The following is a 14,625-nucleotide window of genomic DNA, read 5'->3' as shown; positions in this document are numbered from 1 at the left end:
ATTATTCCAGACATTTTTACTATAAGCTGTAAACATGATTCCCATGTTATTTTTCTGCATTTTACAAAGAGCTGTATAAATAACACTTCGATCCACACTGTATAATTGGGAAGTAAATCAGCTGATAACCATATACCTGGGATGAATTGTTGTGTTTCTGTAATTAAATATTGACCATTTCCTTTAGAATATTGCTTAACTCAGTTTTTGAACATCCAATTTGCCAAGGACAAGCTGTTCTTGCATTGAGGGTCACTGCAGTGTTTTTCATATAATGCCCAAAATTCCAGGGCTTCTGTACTTGAAGTGTGCCACTTGGGAATGGTTGGCCATCTGCCGCAAACTGCTGGTCTGCATTTTAATTTAATAATCCTTTCTAGATAATGTGAGTGTTATATGTCAATGAAGATGCAAAGAAATGCTTTTGGTCCTAACCTCTCCAGTTTCTCTTTTCAGATAGAGGTTCTTGTGACTGTGGGAAATGTAAGTGTACTGCACAATATGATGGCACTGCCTGTCAGTGCCAATCTTCAACAGAAAAATGCAAGAATAAGAATGGGAACGTGTGCAGTCTCCGTGGGCAATGTCAGTGCAATACATGCAAGTGTAATGGACGCTATCAGCCCCCTCTCTGTGAGGAGTGCCCAAGTTGCCCGTCTCCCTGTGCCAGATATATGTAAGTGATATGCAGGAATTGTCCACTTTGATCCAACGCCTTATCATCACTTAATTTCACTTTGCTACTTGTAAGGTATGGATCAATCAGTCTGACATCAATACCTGGAAGATTCTGGAAAAAATAATCAAATACTTAAAAGCCAGCAAAGCTATTACTGGAAGCCAACATGAGTTTGTGAAAAAGAGATAATGCCAGACAAATTTTAGTGCATTATTTAACAAAATAACTAAATTAGAGGACTAACACAATGCTACAGCCATAGTATACTTGGACTTCAGTAAAGCACTTGACAAAGTAGACCACAACCTACTTCTTGGTAAAATAGAAAAATGAGGGATTAATAGCATCCGCCTGATGGATTCATAATTGACTAACCAACCACATTCAACATGCCATCCTCAATGGAACTAGATTTAAGGTTCTGTCTTAGACCCAGTATTCTCCAACATTTTCATAAGCGATTTCGATGAGAGGATAGAAGGGTAACTCATCAAATCTACAAATGACATCAAGCTGACAGGAATAGGCAGCACTTTAGAAGATAGGCTCAAAATCCAGAAGGATCTTGACAGACTCGAATGCTGGGCCCTATCCAACAAAATACAATTCAGTGGTGAGAAAAGTTAGGTTTTATACTTAGGGAAGGAAAATCAAATGTACAGATAAAGAAAAGGTGGCACCGGGCAGTAACTGTGAGAGGAATCTAAGAGTCCTAATGGACAACCACTTAAATGTGAGGCAGCAGTGTGCTGCCAAAAAAGGCAATGTAATTTTAGGCTGCATCAACAGAGGGATAGTATCAAGATCACATGTAGTGTTAATGCCATTTTATACTGCTTTGGTGAAACCCCACTTGGAATACTGCATCCAGTTTTGGTCACTATGGTAGAAAAAAGTTGTTGATACTCTAGAAAGAGTACAGAGAAGGACAACAAAGATAATTATGGAGCTGGAGGCTAAATCATGAGAAACAATTGCAGGAACTGGGTATGTCTAATCTAACGAAAGGATGGACAAGGGATGATATGATATGAGAGCAGTCTTTCAATACTTAAGGAGCTGTCATAGAGAAGAGGTGGTTAACTTATTCTTCAAAGCACCTGAGATCAAGACAAGAAGTAACCAATGGAAATTTATTAAGGAGAGATGTAATTTCAAACTAAGGACAAATTTCCTGACAGTGGGAATAATTAATCAATGTAATGGCTTTCCACCAGAGGTTGTGGATGCCTCAACACTGGAAGTTTTGAAGGAAAAAAAAGAACAGCCTTTTCTCCAGAATGGTATAGGATCTCCTACTTGAACAGGGAGTTGGACTAGAAGACCTCCGAATCCCTTCCAACTGTTATTCTGTAATAATGGGATCCTAAAGGAATATGGCATCTTATTCTGACTTCTAGATTTACTTAGGGGTCTTTGTGGAAGGTCACTGTCTGTCAGGTGTCCTCTGTTCAAAACTCAAGAAAGAAAACCCCCAACTCCATTGATTTAGAGAAGAGGTACTTTTACTAAGTTTGAAGTGATAAGCAGCGAAAGCAAGGCAAGCGAAAGATGCAGATTGAAAGTCACCCCAAAACCCTCCCACCCCAGGGTCCAGCACTGTGAGTCCAATCATTGTCTAGTATGAGCAGAGGCGGCCCAGATCGAGCAAACCGGTAGTAGCAATGGCGAGAGGCTCTTCCCACTTGCCCAGATGCTTCTGCACATGCATGAGCACGCCCAAACTGGTAGTAAAATTTTTTTGCAACCCTCCACTGAGTATATAAGGTTGTGGAAAAGCTCATCTTCAGGTATTTTTCCCATTTGGAATCCCAGGATGGTTGGCCTTGAGAGAGTATAAACACCTCCCTTCAGCAGTGCCATATTTCATGAGTACAAACCTCCCTTTCAGTTCTCAAGGGACTACACCAGCTCACTTTCCCATCCCAAATACCCGAGGCCTCCCTCCCCATTACTATGACAGCCAATACCAAGCATGCTGAAGAAACCCATGCTGGAGATCCAGCTGACACTGTCAGAAATCCTTTGAGAGTAAAAGTATCCAAAATAAAATTGAGACATGGGGAGCTGCAGTAAACATTTTGCTTGCACACTTATTTCCTTTAGTGTTGCTGTAAAGAGAAATTGGGCTACTATCATTTATTTTTTAGATTATATCTGACTTTTCAGTACAAAGGAAAATACTGTAGCTAGTCTTCATAAGATCATTGTTTGTTAAACTAGATTACATATTAAAATTAGCTAGAGTTTAAGGTTTGGAAACTTATTTAAATTATAATTAATTATCCTACTTCAGACATATTTTGCAAACATGAAGCTTTCTGGAAAAGATTTGAATGCTGGGAAGGATGGAAAGAAAGAGAAGAACAGGATAACCAGTAGCAAGATGGATCAGGTTAGAGAAAGATTATCATAGAGAAAATATGTGTGGTTGCCAAGAGTTGACATAGACTTGATAGCATAGTCTAGTTAATAGTTAATAGTAGAAAAGATATTCTTCAGAATAACAGGAAAACAGAGTTGGAAGGGACCTTAGAGGTCTTCTAGTCCAACCCTCTGCTCAAGGAGACTTTATTCCATTTTGGACAAATGGCTGTCTAATATCTTTAAAACCTCCAGTGATGGAGCACCCACAACTTCTGGAGGCATGTCATTCCACTGATTAATTGTTCTAACTGTTAGGAAATTTCTCTTAGTTCTAGAGCTGTGACGGCAAACCTATGGCACTTGTGCCACCGGTGGCATGCAGAGCCCTCTCTGCAGGCACGGGAGCAGTCATTCCAGCTCAGCTCCAATGTGCACATATGTGCTCTTCCTGCTGGCCATCTGGTTTTTAGGTCTCTGCCACACATGCACCGGGGTGTGTGTGCATGCGGGAGACATGTGTGTATACACAGGATGCAGGGGCGTGAGGATAAGTGGGAGGTGCATATGAGGGTCATGCACGCATGGGGGGGCAGAAAAAGCATGGGTAATGCACACATGCGTGAGGGGGGGGAGCATGAGGGGGGTCGCACATGCATGCGCGAGGGCAGGGGATTGTGGGTGTATTGCATTATGGATGTGTACACGTGCACGTGCTTTCGGCATGCGGCGACAAAAAGGTTAGCCGTTACTGTTCTAGAGAGATGTTCAGTTAGGAAATCACTCTTAGTTCTAGATACGTTTCCATCCATTGCTTCTTCTCCTGCATTCAGGTCCTTTGGAGAATAAGTCAACCCCCTTTTCTCTGTGGTAAACCCTTGGATATTGGAACACTGTTATCATGTCACCCTTTGTCCTTCTCTTCATTAGCTATCAGTTAAATGCTTTGAATAAATTTTACAGTATCAATAATGCAGCAAAATTATTTTTCTATAGTTACATCTTTTTATGATTTTTAAAAAACTGTGTTGCTAACAAATTCAAATTCACATTGTTCTCTTAAAAATCAAAAAGCTTTGAAGGCATGATAAGATCTGAAGCAATTCTAAAAACATATTTGATCACTCAATGTGGTATACTGGTTTGTGATTTAAGATACAGAACTGAAGAAGTTCATCAATACTTAGACAAATCACAAGTCCAGCATGTAGATACTGTTATGGGTTTATGTTATGTTTTATGTTATGTTAAGTTATTATGTAATATATTCCCAAGCTATCATGTTGAGAATCAATATGATCAATAGTTTATCATTTCTGATTTATATCCTGTTTCCTCAAAAATAAGATCTCCCTGCATAATAAGGATAATCGATCTTTTGAGCGCATGCCCTAAAATAAGCCCTCCCCAAAAATAAGCCCTCCGTGAAAATATTGCAACACAGCAGCAGCCATGAGGTGACCCCACTCGCTGCCTCCTGCACCTCAAAAATAATAAGACCTCCTGGAAATAAGGCCAAGTGCTTATTTCAGGGGTCAAAAGAAGATAAGACCCTGTCTTATTTTCAGGGAAACACGGTATTCTACTTCCATTCAGATTACAAAACATAGGAAACTCTATGAGACAACTATATAAGTGCCTAATTTTCAGAGCTTCCCTAGCTGCTCCATACGGTACAAAAAGATGTAAACTATTTAATAAACATGCAAGGCATAGTTAGTTATGTGTAATTATAGCTTTTCCCTTTTGATGTTGTTGATTAGCCTTTATTTCCTTCTGAAATATCTAGGTATGCACAACCTTAGCAAATAGAAATTTATTAGTAGAGCCCATGCACACATTACAGTCTCTTCCCATCATTATTCAACACCCAGGGAAATGTCCAATCATCCTAATTTTCTCAAAAGAAAAATTATTGATCTTATTTTTTAAAATATGGTAACAATACATATTCTAATGAATAAAAAGTAGAGCTCAATGTAATAACACATACAAATGCACAATAACAAATTTAATTTAAAAATCCCAAAGTGCATCATTTTTACTATTCATGTTTTGGTCTTCGTATTAACAGAGGGACAGTGAGCCAGCTGTTATATTGTCAATCAGTCCTCAGTATAAAGGGTTAAGCAGAACTGATCTTAACTGAAACTATTTCCATTGGTTTCCCAACTTATAGAGCCGAGGTGGCGCAGTGGTTAGGGTGCAGTACTGCAGGCCACTTCAGCTGACTGTTATCTGCAGTTCAGCGGTTCTAATCTCACCGGCTCAAGGTTGACTCAGCCTTCCATCCTTCCGAGGTGGGTGAAATGAGGACCCAGACTGTGGGGGCGATATGCTGACTCTGTAAACCACTTAGAGAGGGCTGAAAGCCCTATGAAGTGGTATATAAGTCTAACTGCTATTGCTATTGCTATTGCTATTGCTATTATTCAGGAATTGGCATAAATAAAATTCATTCCTGTCTATAGATTTTGGTATTAAAAATATAAAGATGGAGTCTCCAAAAAATCCTAGGCTCCCGGAGAGATGTCTGCTGTACAACTAGATTGTATTGCTCCACTTCAGGTTCAGCTTATTTATATCATAAAATGGTTTGGAAGGAGTCTCATTAGTATATTACCTCAGTGTCTATTCTCCTCAGTAAACAATACCAGTTGACCAGGGACAGTTAATGTAAACCCCAGAGAGATCTCATCTATTTGAGGTTAGCTCAAATTTGTCATCCTCCTGATGCAGAATGTACATAGTATGTATTTTAATAAGTTTGGTTTCTCTCAGCTTTACATCCTCCTCACTTACAATATGCTATATAAAATATAGATGTGTTTTAATGATACTGTTATGAAACTTTTTAAAGAACCTTTGCTTCTTGTTTGTTTTTTAGTTCTTGTGTTGAATGTCTTGCTTTTGGGAGTGGTCCATTTCAGAAGAATTGCTCTGATAGTTGTTCAAATATTACTCTTGAAAGTGAAGCGCAACCAAAAAGTATACACTGCAGGGATAAGGATTCAGAGAATTGCTGGATCTCTTACACAATGCTTCCTACTGACGGAGAAGAGCACTATTCTATTACAGTCAATCGTGAGAAAGGTATGCTTAGTGCCACGTCACCAAAAACTAACATCTGTTCTCCATTGTAATATCTCTTGACTAGAAATGACATTAGTGCTGTGTAATTGTTAGTCACAGCCAGTAACAGAAACAGATCTTGGCCTTCATTGTGTAAGTAATGGGAAAAGAGGTAACTTGTGGCGCGGTGGTTAAATGCAGCACTGCAGGCTACTTCAGCTGACTGCTAGATCAGCAGTTCAGCGGTTCAAATCTCACCGGCTCAGGGTTGACTCAGCCTTCCATCCTTCCGAGGTGGGTAAAATGAGGACCCGGATTGTTGTTGGGGGCAATATGCTGACTCTGTAAACCGCTTAGAGAGGGCTGAAAGCCCTATGAAGCGGTATATAAGTCTACTACTATTGCTTGTATTATTCAGCATTTTGAGAGGGCCTCCTGAGGATTTTTCTTCCTTGTGATAGAAGACCCTATAGTGAGTCAGAATTAGTTAAGAGGTCTCCCTGATGAGATGGCGAACCCTGCCACTGACAGAATATATGGCCTTTAAAGAGTTTCTGGCAATCTCATATGGAGATTCAGGATCTGTTATTTATGTGGGGAATTTTTTTTTAAATTCTGCCTCATCTTTATCCATTAAAAATGTTTACCACTAGCATGTAATATATGCAAATAGATATAATAAAAACATTCATAGCACTCAATCAAGCACACATAATTTAATCATGTTTCTTTCTTCTCTTAGAATGTCCCCAACCGCCAAACATTGCAGCCATAGTGGGGGGCACTATAGCTGGAGTGGCTCTTATTGGGCTCCTCATTCTCCTGGCTTGGCGGCTAGTGGCAGAGTTGTTTGATCGCAGAGAATATCACAGATTTGAGAAGGAAAAATCCAAGGCCAAATGGAATGAGGTAAAGTGTTTAACTCTTGTGGAGAGATATAAAGGAAGGAGAAGACCTACTTATGTCTTTTTCTTCCTGTATTTGAGTTATTAATCAAAATAATTGATTCAGCTTGAGGTACATGGGCAGGCCTTTGGTGTAGATTCTACCACAGTGTTTCTCAACCTTGGCAACTTGAAGATGACTGGACTTCAATTCCCAGAATTCCCCAGCCAGCGAATGCTGGCTGGGGAATTCTGGGAGTTGAAATCCAGACATCTTCAAGTTGCCAAGGTTGAGAAACACTGTTCTATCATCTTCCTGCTGTTTAGTTTGGATTTTATCAAGTTGTTAAGTGAGTGTATGATTGCCCATCTGAATCCTGATCTGCTCTTGAAATATTAGGTTTTATTAGCAGCTAAAAGTTTCTGATTTTTTTATTGACAGGCTGACAATCCTCTTTTCAAGAGTGCCACTACCACTGTCGTGAACCCCAGATTTAATGGCCAATGAAATGAAACTTCAGCAACAATGCAAAGCACAAAGAAACTCTTCAGCAGAAAAACAGAAGATGAATCCATTTGCTTTTCTTAAATCAATCGTTATTGCCGTATAATATTAGTTATTTTTGAGAAAACCATTCTGTGGGCTTTGCAACATGATTCTATTCCATTTTTTAAAAAAGCGTAAGCATCAGAGAACTTTACTACATATCTCAGATGAAGCACTCAGAACAACTAGGCATCTTGCATTCATCATCCACACAAACTGTAGAAATTTGAATTTTCATATCTGAAATTACTTAAAACTACTATATTACTATATAGTATGTAAATAAAATTGCCAACTGCCACTCAGGGAGTTCTTTTAATTAACAATTTTGCTGTTTATGGGGCCTATTGTAAGGTGAGGTACATAGTGAGAAGGTAATGAGCTTTTACCACAAACTGGCAATTTTTCCAAGTAAGCACTATGTTGAATTCAAAACATCAGTGCAGAGCAGCCAATCAGCATTCAGTTCCTTTGCTTTAAATTGCTGAGTTTACTACCTCAGCGGGCTTTCAGCACTTAACACATTTCTAGTATTTCTCTTTCTATACATATCGCCTATATGTACCTATGTGTATGCTTGTCTTTTGGTTTACAAAACCAGATGAGTAGTCAGAAAATATTGGGGGGTTTTTTGGAGGGGGATATTTGAACATTGTGGAAGAGCCTCAAATGGGTTTGGCTCATCCATGATTGTAGGTCAACAAGCTTTGTGAGGTCTTGTCCAGCAAACCCAAAATTTTGTTTCTGGTTGTAAGGGATAAGTCTGAAGCTATTATCAAATGAATTGGAAAATCTATAAAGACTTTTATTCACTTGATGCTATATCAGGGATCTGATGATCTGGTAACTTTGAGGAGCAGATTATGAACTGAGGATGAGATTCCTTGTGCCAGATGACCTGTCTGGATATCAATCAGCCATCAAAGCCCCAGTAATAGGATTATTTTAAACAATAACATATTGGTAAAAATGTACTTGCATTTCTCTTCCACTGTTCAGAATGTCTTGTTAGTCAAGAAAAATGAGTTTTTCCAAAAGTATTATCCAGTGAGTGATAAGACTGAGTGGTAACTTCCACTTTCCAGTTTAAACTTAATAACTATATCAACTGATGAATCCTTCTACTGAAAAAATACTGACAAGTCCACAAATTATAATCAGATAGCTTTCTTTGGGCTGTTGATTAGCTCTATATTCAAAGAACACGCTAAGTCATAAATCAGGCAAACCATTGGCAGGTGTGAGATCCACAAGAAAATATGATTTATCATGGATGGTGGCTGGCTGGGGTTTGAAACTCCCCAAAACTTTTGCTGCGGGCTGGTCACCGGCTGGCTAGATATTATGATTTATGAGATGCATGAACAGAGTGTTATCCAGGTTTACCAATTGCATTAAACCATTTTTACTAGTTTGGTTACATTGGTTGAGTCCATAGGATATAAGCAAGTGCAAAGCCAAGCTGTCAGCCTTGGCTTCGCTTGCTTGCTTTTGGCTGCCATGGAAATGGGGAGGGGGCATGGTATTTGGGTGGGGAATAATTGGGACAGGAGTGATAGTACAAAAAGGAAGTTTAGTTCTCACCATCTTCTGCACATGCTGATGGCCATTGTTTGGATCTGGTCAAGGCCAACCATCCTGCATACCAACCTGATGATGCTTATTGGAGATGCAACCCACATGAAACCTAAGGGATTTGCAGATTGGGCAATGTGATGGGGGTTGTTGGGGGGAGGGGTTAGGCAAATGTTTGATATGTATGATTTCGTGTGTTTCTGCCTAAGACCTTGCTTTACTTCGTTGCTATCTTTTCATAACCAGTAAAAGTACTTTTAATTCCACAAACAAAGGAGTTGAGAGGTTTCTTTCTTGGTTGCTGAAGGAGGCGTGCTTGACATTAAGCAAGGTTTCACTTTCACACTCATCCCAGAGCTAACACCTTCTGAGGGGAGTGCAATAAAACAACAAAACCTTCAAAGAAATTTCCAACCCTGGCAGCAACCAGGACGACATGGGGACTGCCGGATCCTCGTGCCCCTTAGAAACGGAGCGGATGGTGGAACTGAATTTGGAGGAAAGATCCATCTGCCCCAGGTGGTCATTGGGAGTGGGACAGAGATATGACCCTGAGGAAATTCCGGCTGGAGTTACTACCAGCCAACATCGGAGACCGGCAACTGTCTGGCAAGAAGCCGAAGAAGAGGCTCTAATAATGCCCCTGCGATAAAACTCTTCCAAGAGGCCTGGGAGAAACATCATTTTTGTGAGAGCAGGGTTGAAAGAAAGGCTGATTTCCCTGATCAAGAAGAGAGATGCACAGAGGATCTGTCTCACCCAGAGCGGGCTGGGGGCACACAGCAGAGCTGATCAGGATGGGGGAGCCCCAGCAACAGCAGCAGCAGCCGCACAAGCCCATCCAACGGGGGGGGGGGGGGGCGCAGATGCTGAATGGCAAAAGTTCCTCCTCTTGGCGTGAAATTTGGAGGTGACCCCAAGGAGCTAGGATTTTTCCTGGTCCAGGTCTGGAATTCCACGCAACAGTTTGGAGAGGATCTCCCCAATGAGGAAGCCAAGGTGAGTTGTTACCATGGCGTTGGAGAATAAGGAGGCAGCCTGGATGGTCGCTCTGCATAATGATGACTCCCCCCTGCTGAGGAATTATAATGGGTTTATGGCCGCCCTGAGAAAATGCTTTGATGACCCGCTGACTGAGTAAGGCGAGAATCAAGATGAAAACTCTTACTCAGGGCAAAAGCCCAGTAGCTGAATACATCCAAGAGTTTCATGAACTGTCAGTGTATATGCGCGGATGGTCTGAAGAGGCTTTGATGGACAGTTTTATGGATGGCCTAAACCAAGATATTTACCAGAACTGTGTTAATGAGGGGGGGCGCAACCTGCAACGCTAGTATGAATTGGCAGTAGATGTGGAGATCGACCTAGCCAGAGATAAATACCGGAAAGACTGTGATAAAGGTAAAAATCCCCCTCTCCCCCCCCCCAGAGGAGCCCCAAAGTGAGGAAAAAGTTGGTCTGCAAGCAAGCCCCAGTCTACTGCTTGTTTCCAATGTGGGAAGGAGGGGCATCGTGCAGCAAACTGCTGCTCAAAAATTGGCCTTAAACCCCCTGCTGCTGGGGAGAGGAAGCCAGACAAACAAGCGGGGAAACGAAAGGACACTGCCATGAAAGACCTGTTGAAGAATTCCCTCCAAACCAGGGGGAGGAAGAACTCTCCTTTCTCTTGGGGGAAAGTGAAACTGACTCCGATGATCATTTGGTAAGTCCCTGATCAGGCCCCATGACCATTCCAGTAGAACTTAAAGTGCCCTCTACTGGAGCCGAAGCAAAGATGCTGGCCCTTTTAGACTCTGGATGCATGGGTTGCATAATTAGCCCAGAAGTGGTGGAGAAGATGGGCTTAAGACTAAGGACTTTAAAAGTGCCCATTGCCTTTTGCCAGTTGGATGGGTCAGTAGCTCGGGGGGCTCCTGCTCATTTTGTAACTGAACCAGTAGAAATGTGGATGGGGGATCACCAAGAAACCTTAAGTTTCATCGTTGCACCTGGGATGGATCGGCCCCTCATACTAGGTTTATCCTGGCTATGGAAATGGAACACTTATATGAATTGAAGGAAAGGGTGGTTGCTCATCCATTCTGCAAAACCCCTGAGGGCAAGGAGAGGTTCTCCCACATAGCCAATGCTGAACCAAATCTAGTGGCTACAGCACAGGAAAAAATTGAGGGGGAAAGAGAAAATCCCTAAAGAATATTGGAACCTAAAGGATGTTTTCAGTGAAAAGGCTTCTGATAAATTGCCCCCCCTCACCACCACCACACTACTGATTGTAGTATTGAGATCCTGCCAGGAGTGAAATTCCCAAAACCCCAGATTTATTCGATGACCCCAAATGAAATGGAGGAATTACGAAAGTTTATTGATAAAAACTTGAAAAGGGGGTTCATAGAACCAGCTATACCATGGGTGGCCACGCCTGTATTGTTTAGAGAAAAGAAAGATGACTCCTTTCGTTTATGTATGAACTATAAAAATCTTAATGAAATTTGCATGAAAAATGTGTACCAACTCCAGCTCATGAAAGACGTGTTGGCCCAGTTGGGAAAAGGAAATTTTTTCACGAAGTTGGACCTAAGGGAGGCCTACTACAGAATCAGAATCAAAGATGGAGATGAATGGAAAACTCTTTTCAACTGCCCTTTGGGATGTTTTCAGTACAAAATACTCCTGTTTGGTCTGCAGAGGATACCAGCAATCTTCATGCAATTAATAAATGAAGTTCTGCATGAACACCTGTACAAGGGTGTGTTATCCTACCTTGATGACATCCTTATCTATACGGAAACACGTGATGAACACATGATTTTAGTGTGATCACTCCTCAAAAAACTCCGGGCTGCTGAACTTTATGCTAAATTGTCTAAATGTGAATTTCATCAAGAGAAGATAGATTACCTAGGGTATCGTATCTTCCACAATGGCATCAAGATGGATCCAGCGAAAGTCCAGGTGGTCACTGAGTGGGCACCTCCTCGCATCCATAAGCAATTGCAAAGTTTTTTGGGATTTGCAAATTTTTATCGTCAATTTATTCCCTCGTTCGCTAGCATTGCACTGCCCATTACAAATCTCCTAAAATCAAAAGGAGACACCAAGTCTAAACCAGGTAAGCCTTTGAACTGGATATGGATGCACCATTTGTCATTCAAAGCCAGTGACATGGTGCTGGGGGCAGTATTACCTCAAACAAACGCTGATGGAAAATTGCAGCTGTGTGCTTACACCTCGCATAAGCTTACTGAGACAGAGAGGAGATGGGCTATATGGGAAAAGGAAGCTTTTGCTCTCAGATGGGCTCTGATAACCTGGTGACACTTCCTGGAGGGGACAAAACACCCTTTTGAGGTATGGAATGATCATAAGAATTTGGAAGGGTTGAAGACCCTGCGTAAGCTATCACCTAAACAAGTACATTTGGCACAGCACTTCAACCATTTCAACTTTACCCTCAACTACATCCGGGGGGGGGGGGAGAGAACTTTATGGCTGATGCCTTGTCTAGGCTTCCCCAGTACAACAGCTCTAGGCTGAGCGTGGTTCATTCAGTCATCCCAGCAAAAATCTCGCTGCCCCCATGGTTACCAGGAGCCAAGGCCCGATGGAGTTAGATGTCATGATGGACTTAATGAACAAACTCAAGGAGGGCCTTGAGTCCGATGACTGGTTCAAGAAAAATTCAAATGAATGCACCATGAAAGGTAGACTGGCTTGGGTAGGAGCTAAATTGTATGTTCCTGATAACATGAAACTGATTGTTCTTCAACGGCCCCAAGAATGGCGGGCCACTTTGGATTTCTAAAGACTTTGCATTTGATTAAGAGGCAATTCTGGTGGCCTTCATTGAAAAAAGTCATTGAGTCCTATATAGCCAGTTGTCCCATCTATGCGGCCACAAAAAGACCACCGGGGAAGCCCCAGTGTCTTCTCCAGTGTTGCCCACCCTGAAGCACCATGGAAGGAAATATCTATGGATTTCATTGTAGAATTGCCAGAGAGTCTTGGAAATACTGTAATTTGGGTTATCACTGACCTGTTTTCCAAGCAAGTTCATTTTGTGCCTTGTTCCAAGATACCATCAGTGAAGTCGTTAGCTAAATTGTTTATTTCACATGTATATCGGTTACATGGAGTGCCTGAATGCATTATTTCAGATAGGGGGTCCAATTCACCTCCCTCTTTTGGAAGGAGTTCCTAAAGTTGATTGGCTCCATCCAGGGGCTAAGCTCCACCCACCATGCTCAAACTAATGGGGCTTGTGAATGGACTAACTCTGTTCTTGAGCAGTACCTCCAATATTTCATTAATTGTCAACAGGATAATTCGGCTGAACTGTTACCACATGCTGAGGTGGCGTACAATAACTCTGTGTACAGCAGTATCGGCATGACTCCTTTTAAGGTTGTGTTTGGCCAGGACTTTGTTCCGATTCCTGAATTGCCTTGGGAAAGACTGCAAATTTTGTCCTTATCTGAGTAGAGTGATCAACTTCAACAGTTTTGGCCCATGACCCGCAAAGCTTTGGAGGCAGCCCACCAGGCTCACAAGAAATAGGCAGATAAGAAGAGGGCTAGATCGAAAGAATACAAAGTTGGGGATAGGGTGTTTTTGTCCACCAAGTTTCTGCAAATCACCCAAAAATTGAAGAAACGGTGGCCTAAGTATGTAGGTCCATTCCCCATTGTGAAAATCATAAATCCTGTATCTATAAAATTGGAGTTGCCTAAGAGCCTTCATAGGATTTACCTTGTGTTTCATGTGAACCTGTTGAAACCTGAGCACACTTCTTCCTTTTGTCCACCTCAACCTGCACCCCTGGCCTCTCTTCTTATTGAAGGAGAGCATCATTTTGAAGTTAGACATTTTAGATTCCAGGAAACATAGAGGTCGCATTCAGTATTTGGAGTCCTGGAAACATTTCCCCCCTTCCCATGCTGAATGGGTCGACAAATCTCATGTTAGAGCTCCCAGACTTTTGCAGAAGTTCTATACCAAGTACCCTGATAAGCTTTGATGGGTTGACGTGTCTATGTCTTTATTGTTGTATTGTATTGTATTTTTTTATGAGACATGGTAGCAGATGAGATATTTGAAAGCTGTGAGTTTCATTTTTGATCTATTGACATGTAAATCCTAAATTTTTGTTACTGTAGACATCAATTGCTAGCATGATAGCACAAATTCTGGACATTACATGAGGAATAGTATTGTCACAACTCATTTTAACACAATTTAATTAATAGAATGGTATATTAATTAAACTGAACAACCCTGTAGTTCTACAGAAAAAGATTGGTTTGATCAGGCAAGCTGTATGCAGTAGATGAAACAAGGTAATTGCAGTCACTTTAGCACTGTATATTAAAGTTTGTCAATTCACAAGATACTAGGCATGACCATCCCCAGGGAGGGAAATGGTAAGACAATGATTGCAAACTAAACTCTCCCATTTTATATTAGCACTGCACAACGTATCACATGTATAGATATATAGGGAGCAGAAT

General features: G+C 41.3%; 1 protein-coding gene across 1 annotated transcript in view; it reads left to right on the top strand.

Annotated features, from left to right (window-relative positions):
- LOC148045607 (integrin beta-2-like) overlaps nt 1-9,412 on the top strand; it is a 45,003-nt gene extending 35,591 nt beyond the window's left edge. Inside the window, exons 13-16 of the mRNA XM_087716703.1 lie at nt 457-676; nt 5,931-6,136; nt 6,858-7,024; nt 7,442-9,412. Of these exons, the coding sequence (XP_087572829.1) occupies nt 457-676; nt 5,931-6,136; nt 6,858-7,024; nt 7,442-7,507 (659 nt within the window). The 3' untranslated portion in view covers nt 7,508-9,412. The remainder of the gene's footprint in view (nt 1-456; nt 677-5,930; nt 6,137-6,857; nt 7,025-7,441) is intronic.
- Nucleotides 9,413-14,625: the final 5,213 nt, after the last annotated feature.

The sequence above is a fragment of the Thamnophis sirtalis genome, unplaced genomic scaffold (genome assembly GCF_051295495.1).
Source record: "Thamnophis sirtalis isolate CommonGarterSnake01/CBP01778 unplaced genomic scaffold, rThaSir2_p1.2 scaffold_5, whole genome shotgun sequence".
Classification (NCBI taxonomy): Eukaryota; Metazoa; Chordata; class Lepidosauria; order Squamata; family Natricidae; genus Thamnophis; species Thamnophis sirtalis.
Note: the sequence above shows the minus strand (reverse complement) of the source record. Positions and strands in the feature narration are given on the sequence as shown.